Source organism: Neovison vison, chromosome 7, assembly GCF_020171115.1.
Source record: "Neovison vison isolate M4711 chromosome 7, ASM_NN_V1, whole genome shotgun sequence".
NCBI lineage: Eukaryota > Metazoa > Chordata > Mammalia > Carnivora > Mustelidae > Neogale > Neogale vison.
In genome coordinates, this window is record NC_058097.1 from 51,796,552 (window position 1) to 51,803,948 (window position 7,397).

Consider the following 7,397-nt stretch of genomic DNA (forward strand, 5'->3'; position numbering starts at 1 on the left):
TCTTATGAACAGGGAAGAAAGGAGAGCCATGTGCGGTTGTGCAAATTGTTCACTGCACAATGGCACACAGCCAGGGCATGGGTGAATGTAAAATCCAGCCATCTCCCCATACCCCACGTGTGTCCTGGTCCGGCTAGGTCAGCCTGGAGGGGTGGGTTGGGGGATACCACCTTATTTTTACTAAGATGTCATATGGACTAGCGGCAGAATTGGGCAGGGGAGGGGAAAGAAGAGGGTTGGGTTCTAAGGAGGGAAGGTGTCTGAGTTCCAAGCGGGAAACAGAAAAGTCTTCCCAGAGGTTGGGGGGTGGAGACCAACAATCTAGAACAACACATACCCTGCCTGGTTGAGAGAAAGACACCCTTGTACACGGAAAAAGAGGACAGGAAACCCACATGCCTGGTTCTTCCCCGCAAGTGCCTAGAGGTCTAGACTCTGCAGGAATCCTGAGACGGGAGGGTGCAGGGCCACAGGTAAGGGGGAATGCGGCTGGGACCCCTGCTTCCTGTGTCCTGGTTTAGAAGGGCCTGGGGGCCTGAAGCTGGACATTCTGAAGGCTGCTGCTGGAGGTGCTGTCCCAGGTTCAGGAAAGATCAGGCCTTAGCAGCCTGGGTCCCTGGAGGAGGCAGGGAGGAAGGAAGGAGGCAAAGGCGGAGCAAGCGGTTAAACGGTTTTATTTTCTGGAGGAGGCTGGGGGCGGGGGCTTCGGGGATGAGACGGAGGGCCCAGCACCAGCAGTGGCGGCAGGGCGAGGCGGAGGCCCTCACTCCCGCTTCCGCAGGTGGATGTAAATGATGCCACTGGCCAGGGCAAGGGGGAAGGCCACCCAAGCGAGGGCGAAGCAGTAACCAAAGCTGCCCCCCGGCGGGCGCTCCGCCAAGATCTCCTCAGCGTGAATGGCGTAGATCAGGGCTCCGGTAAAGACCGCCACACCTGCGGGGAGACCGGAACCAGGTGTCACGCAGTACCCGCTAGAAGACTGCATTTCCCAACAATCCACGGGGCAAAGAAGCCGCTGGAGAGCCAGGGCTCAGCTCTGGTGCCTTCTGGGAGTGTGGTTCGCTCCTTCAGAGCCTTGCAACGAGGCTACCGCATATGGTCCTTGGGCAATTTAGCTGATCTGGCCTGGGTGCCCTTTACTCCTCCATAAAATGGGAGATAATACTCATCCACCCATTCATCCATCCATCCACCCATCCCTTTGAGGAACATTTTTTAGTGCCTTTCTGTGAGCCAAGCTCAAAAATAGTAAATTAAAACGAGAGGGACTTTATAGGAACCTAAGAGAATATTCTAGAAAATGACTATGATCACTTAGCTCTCTGCTCCTGAAGGCAAAAAAATTTTAAGTGTATGAACTTGAAGTGTCTGATACGTGGTAGGTCCACCAGAAACAGAAGCTCGCTGTACAAAATCACTGCTATTATGATTCAGAGTTCTCTCCTGGAGTATTACTTAGCCAACTGTCTCCCTCCCATCCTTGGGATCTAAAGTATTCGCTCACACCACCTTTTCCAGCCCCGGCTCCTTGAAGCTCTAAGTGTCGGCTTCCACATGACTCAGAGATGCATACCACAAAACACGGAATCAGTGAAAAGTACAACTCCCAAAAGTCCCCAGGCAGAGAGGTAGCCTGACAAGGCAGGTCCTTGGGCTGTTGTCCAAGATGGACAGTCCAAGGTGGTCCTTGGGCTGTTGATAATTGTTTTCTTTGACCTGATGTCCATTCTCAGAGCCTGCAGAACCTGAACAGTCCCCTGTCACTTCCCTTCAATTCCCTGGGGCCCGTACTCACTGGTGCAAAGCTGGCAGAGGCCAGTGGCATAGAAAAGTCCTCCTCGCCGCATGGTGTAGAGCTGGAACATGAACAGGATGAAGGACAGGCAGCAGAGGATGAGGGAAAGCACCATGAGGACCTGAACTGCCTTCAGCCAGCCTGCAGTAAGGAGGAGATAGAGGTGAAGTCCAGAGTCCCAGCTCCACCAGCTGGCGCATCGTTCACTGCCCTACCCCGTTCACAGCCATACAGGTTTGGATACTTGTGAATATCCCTTATATTGACCTTGATTCCTATTACTTTGCTGAGTTCCCTTATCAGTTTTAGAAGCTTTTTTCAAGATTCTTTAGGATTTTCTACATGAACATGTCCACTGGGAAGAGAGAGACATTGTTGCTTTTTCCTCTCCCCTCTTTATACCTTTTATTTCTTTTTCTTGCCCAGTTGCTTTGGCTAACTCCAGTATAACACTGAATAGAACTGATGAGAACAGAAGTTCTTGCTTCACTCTTAGGGGAAAAGCATTTAATCTTTCATTTTCTTTCTCTTGGAAGTTTAGAAGGATACAGCTCTCCAACTTTATCACTCAGATGCAACAGCACCATACCCCCAACACACCTTGTTCAGGACCCTGGAAGGATTTAGCCCCACCCCTTTAGAACCTTAATGTGGTTCCAGCTTCAATGCCTTGGAACTTGGACAAACTGTACCCAGACATCCATTACAAACACCAGTCCCATTTCCTTAGAATTTTGAGAACATAATCCTACCTTCACAGAATCTTGGGAGCTTTCTTCCCCCATTCCTTAAACCTATAGCATGTGCCCTCCTCTCTTTCTGAACCATAAAGGAGGGAGGGGGTTAGTCCATTCTCTCTAGAACAAGAGCATATTGCCCCCTACTATGCAGGTAAGAGTGTCATAATCAGCCCCACTCATCAGCATTGAGACCCAGAGCTGCCCCCTCAAACTTTGAAGGGGTCCTAGTTCTTGGTCCCGGGAAGAGACCTGGGGTGACCCCTCCCTTTGCAGATTGGTCCCCAACCCCCTCACCATTCTCGCTGACGTTACTGCAGGCCCACGTTTTGTTGTCATTGTTCCACGTGCAGTCATACCAAAGATTCAGGGACTCCTTCCCTGGGAGGGTCCACCAGGACTGGGATGGACAGAAAAACAAGGGCAGCGTTAGGAGAGGAAAGTGGGTGGTGTCAGGGAAATTGTGGGTAGGGCTGGGAAGGCACTGGACTGGGGAAGGCATGGATTTAGTAAGAAGGGGTGGGAGCAGTCAGGGGAAAGGGCACGGTAGAGGCCTCAGAGGCAGACCTCTGAAGGGAAGATATAGAGAAAAGGGGTGGGGCCCGAGGGACTTTAGAAGAGGGGTGTGGTGGGAGTCTGCAGGAGAAAATGCCTGCCGGCTGGAGTAGGCTTACCTTGTCCAAAGTGGCCACGAAAAGCAGGATGAGAATGAGGATATGAAGGGCAGAGACCACCAGCAGGAGGAGAGACATGGCTGCAGTGGAAGCCTGGGCTGGGGGGTGTCAGGAGATGGTTGTTTCAAGAGGCTGGCACAAGGACTGGTGAGATGCTTCAATCCTGGTGGAGAAGGGGTCTGAGTCCAGACTCCCCGGGGGTGATGAAGAAGAGGGCTGGGGGCCGGGACTCCAGGGTCTGAGTGGGGAGGAGGCTGGGGGCATGGACTCCTGAATTCTCCAGAGGTTGGACCAAGCCAGGGATGGACTCTTGGGTCCAGGAGGGAGTAGGATGAGCAGTGTGGCCTCCTGTCTCCTCAAAGTCCTGATCCTGGGCACATATGAGCCAGGATGTGAAAATTCAAGCAGATACCCCTCTAGATTCATCAGAAGCTGGGGGCTTCCCCCCAGAGACAGGCGGCATCCTTGAGTCACCCCCCCTCCTCTCCTGGGGTAGGGAGGAGGGGGACCCAATGAGTCACCCAGTGACTCATCCCACCCCCTGCCTCCAAGAATCAGGGAAACCCCAGTCCCTGGCTATGCCCATGAGGTCCCCATCCCACCCCACACCATCTTGTAAGAAAAATGGGTGAGATCCATGCTGGGGGTGGGAGGCCCGGGTTGGCAGTAGGAGGCTTGACAAAATGAACCCATCAGTGTCCAGAAAGGGGGTGCCTAGACGTCCCCCAGATGTGGGGTGTTCTCTGGCAAGGCCCTGATCTCAGGGTCCTCAGGAGAGATTGGACAGCCATGGGGAAAAACTAAAGGAAGTTTACCAGAGGAGGGCTCTGCTGAGAACCCCAATCCTTGCCGGGCCCCACCCCTTCCCAAATCTCCACCCCAAGTGCTAAGAGATCACTTCTTAAATGACAAGGATTTCCGTGGGGTCTGAGAGCAGGGCGTCTCTCCCTGCCTGGGGGTATCCTTCCCAAACTAGTGCACTCCCAAGTAAATAAAGAAATCCAGTCCGAATAACGGACTGAAAACTTACCGAGAGCGGCAGAAAAAGCCAGAGCTGGAGTCTCGTCCCTTGCTGGGGCCTCCGCGCCCCGCCCTTCTCCTCCCTCCTTCCACCCTCTCGAGGCCCCCGCCTCTCTCACCGCCTTCCTCCCTCCCTCGCTCGCTCTCCCCTCTGGCTCTCTTCCTCCTTCTCCCCTTCAATCAGGATCTCTTTCTCTCCTTTCTTCCTTCTTTCTCTCTCCAGTCCTCACTGCCTATGCCTCCTTTCTCTCTCTTCCCACTCTCCTGGTTTTTCTCTTTGCTCCTCCCAATAAATACTGACCCTTTTATACCCACTCGCACCGCACCCAGCTGAGGTCTGTAGTCAGAGGGAGGGACTAGGCGCTTGGGTTTCTCATTCTCTGTGCCACCACCCACTGCCCCCAGACAGGCATCTTCTGGGGCTCACTCCCAGCGTTGAGATGAGAAGTCCTTGGAGTCCAGGGAGTGGAGCAGCGCCAGGGTGGGGCAAGCATTGAGGAGAGGGAGGGCCCGATTTTCAGGACTCCAAACTGGGTCCTGTCCCCAGCCGGCTGGCCGGAGTCTGCTTTCCCTGATGGAACTTAGGACTGGATACTTTGAGGAATGGGGATTTAGGAGAAAGGGCCAGATTCCCACTGCGTGGAGGTGGGTTGAGATCTGAGAGGGAGTTCGCCCCACAATGGGGGTCAGGGGATGGAAAATGGTAACATGTAAAATTCTGGAAGGGGATAGGGAGTGGAAGTTGATGCCAGGGCCACTATTTCCTGCCCGGTGGGGCGGGAGGCAGTCTTGACTGATTATTTCAACTCTCTGAGCCCCGTTTTCCTCTTCTGCAACATACATGGATACTGTAATACTAAAAATACTGACAATAGGAGCACCTGAGTGGCTCAGTCGTTAAGTATCTACCTTTGGCTCAGGTCATGATCCAGGGTCCTAGAATCAAGCCCCGCATCGGGCTCCCTGCTCAGCGGGAAGTCTGCTTCTCCCTTTCCCACTCCCCCTGTATGTGTTCCCTCTCTCACTGTGTCTCTGTCTGTCAAATAAATAGATACAATCTCTTAAAAAATGATAATATTGACAATAGACTAATAGTGGTAATCTTTTTTTTTTTTAAAGATTTTATTTATTTATTTGACAGAGAGAGATCACAAGTAGATGGAGAGGCAGGCAGAGAGAGAGAGAGAGAGAGAGAGAGAGAGAGAGGGAAGCAGGCTCCCTGCTGAGCAGAGAGCCTGATGCGGGACATGATCCCAGGACCCTGAGATCATGACCTGAGCCGAAGGCAGCGGCTTAACCCACTGAGCCACCCAGGCGCCCCTAATAGTGGTAATCTTAATTCAGATACTGACTCGAAATGAATAAGGTAATGCCGGTACACTATAACGCAGCCACACATTCGTTCCATTCTTCATCAAACATTTATTGAACATCTATTATGAACCAGGAGGTCATAATAGAGAAAACAGATGTGATGCCTGCTGTTATCATGGAGCCTACTTTCCTAGTAGGGGCTGGTGGACCCTAAAGAGAAAACCTACCAATGCAGTGGAGAAATTTCAGAGGCAGCGCGCAAGTGCTTTGCAGGAAATAAAACAGAGTGGAGGTGAGAAGGAAGTAGCGGCAATGAGCTACTTTAAATAAGGTGATCAGACAAGGGCTCTGTGGGGTGGTGACATCTGAGTGGAGACCTGAGGACAGGAGTCATTTCAGGGCTGGAGGAAGGGGAAATGAGAGGCTGGAGTTCGCAAGAACAAGCTCAGGTTGTTTGGAGAGCAGACAGAAGGACCAGTGTGGCTGGAATTGGGGGGAGCTGGAGGGAGTGGTAGGAAGGGAAATTAAAGAGGGCCCTTGAAGACTAGGGGAGGAGCTTGGCTTTTATTCTAAGGGCAGTGAGAAACCACTGGAGGGTTTTAAACAGAAGTGTAGTACCAGGGACTTAATGTTCGCTGTTATTACTTATTGTTGAATTATTGAATCAGGGTGGGATGTGATTACTATATACTTGGGTCTCTTGGAGGGTGTGGGTACTAGAAAAAAGTGAGGGACAGGGGTGCTTGGGTGGCTCGGTTGTTAAGCGTCTGGTCTGCCTTCAGCTCAGGTTGTGATCCCAGGGTCCTGGGACTGAGTCTCACATTCCCTGGGAAACTTGCTCCTCCCTCCCACTCTCCCTGCCTGTGTTCCCTCTCTTGCTATGTCTCTTTCTGTCAAATAAATAAAATCTTAAAAAAGAAAAAGTGAGGGGCAGGGGATCAGGTGTCTGGGGTCCTGATAGGGAATTGGGAGCTGTAGGACTGAAATCCTAGGTTTTGCAAGGGAAGGAAACTAGACTATTGGATGTCTGGTTATTTCAATGGGGCCAGAGCTAGGGGACAGGAGTGTGGTTGGTCCTCTCAGCAACCTGAATGGGTGAGGGATGGGCAGTTCGGTGACTAGGCAGGTACTCAGGGGACCCAGAAGTTGGGGACCAGGACAGCAGTCTACAGAAGCACATGGGCTGGATTCAAATCCAAGCTGCTGTGCTCATTCTCTGATTTTGGACAAGTTACTAATAACCTCTCTATGCCTCAGTTTATCTGTAAAATAAGGATAGTCATAGTAAATCCGTCATAGGGTGGTTCTAAGAGTGTGCAGCACATAGTATGTGATTGTTATACCCAGCATTGGGGCCCTGAGTGGATTTAGTACTGGGGGACCCTAGTTCATAGTCTCTAGGATTTGGGGTAGGGGAAAATTCTTGGGTCCACTGGACATCAAGGCTAAAGTTAGGAGTGCAGAATTAGGGTCCCTGGGGACAGAGACTGGGGTTCTGAATTCAGAACCCAAGGAAGTTAGGAAGTCTGGGTCACTGAGGGAAAAATTAGAGGCTGTGGGGGGGGGTGTCATGTGCTCTTCAATGGGAGTGTAGGCAAAGGGGACAAGACCTGGCCCCGTTAGGAATCTGGAAACCAGGGCCTGGGGAGATGGAAATGTGAGTGAGAGAGGTGGAAAGCAGGAGGCTAGTACTCTAAATCAAGTCCCCTGAGTGGGATCAGCCCAGATTTAGGTACCCTGGGAATGTGGGGTCGGGGCGTGGGAGGAGGTCCCTTAAGCTAGGAACCTGTGGAAGGGGGAGAATCAGGGAGCTGGAGGGCAATAACGGAATCTCCCCTTCCTGGGCCTCCAGAGCTA

At 52.1% G+C, this 7,397-nt stretch overlaps 1 protein-coding gene across 2 annotated transcripts; it reads right to left on the reverse strand.

Annotated features, from left to right (window-relative positions):
• Positions 1-657: 657 nt before the first annotated feature.
• EMP3 (epithelial membrane protein 3) lies at positions 658-4,347 on the reverse strand. Of its 2 annotated transcripts, none has more exons than XM_044256987.1 (5): positions 4,237-4,347; positions 3,207-3,304; positions 2,830-2,932; positions 1,796-1,936; positions 658-933 (listed from the first exon to the last, which is right to left on the reverse strand). In XM_044256987.1, exons 2-5 carry the CDS (start codon positions 3,282-3,284, stop codon positions 764-766), a joined length of 492 nt encoding a protein of 163 aa, XP_044112922.1. In that variant the 5' UTR covers positions 3,285-3,304; positions 4,237-4,347; the 3' UTR covers positions 658-763. The 2 variants fall into 2 exon arrangements, with proteins under 2 accessions (XP_044112922.1, XP_044112921.1); XM_044256986.1 differs by having other exon boundaries at positions 3,207-3,369.
• Between the last annotated feature and the right edge of the window lie 3,050 nt (positions 4,348-7,397).

Bases quoted from the DNA above. Each gene is read 5' to 3' on its own strand.
- EMP3 (XM_044256987.1), bottom strand. From the start codon at position 3,284: ATGTCTCTCCTCCTGCTGGTGGTCTCTGCCCTTCATATCCTCATTCTC. The intron at 1,937-2,829 runs GTGAGGGGGTTG...TCCTTACTGCAG, and splicing joins CAGTAACGTCAGCGAGAATG to GCTGGCTGAAGGCAGTTCAG. The intron at 934-1,795 runs GTGAGTACGGGC...GTCTCCCCGCAG, and splicing joins CCTCTGCCAGCTTTGCACCA to GTGTGGCGGTCTTTACCGGA.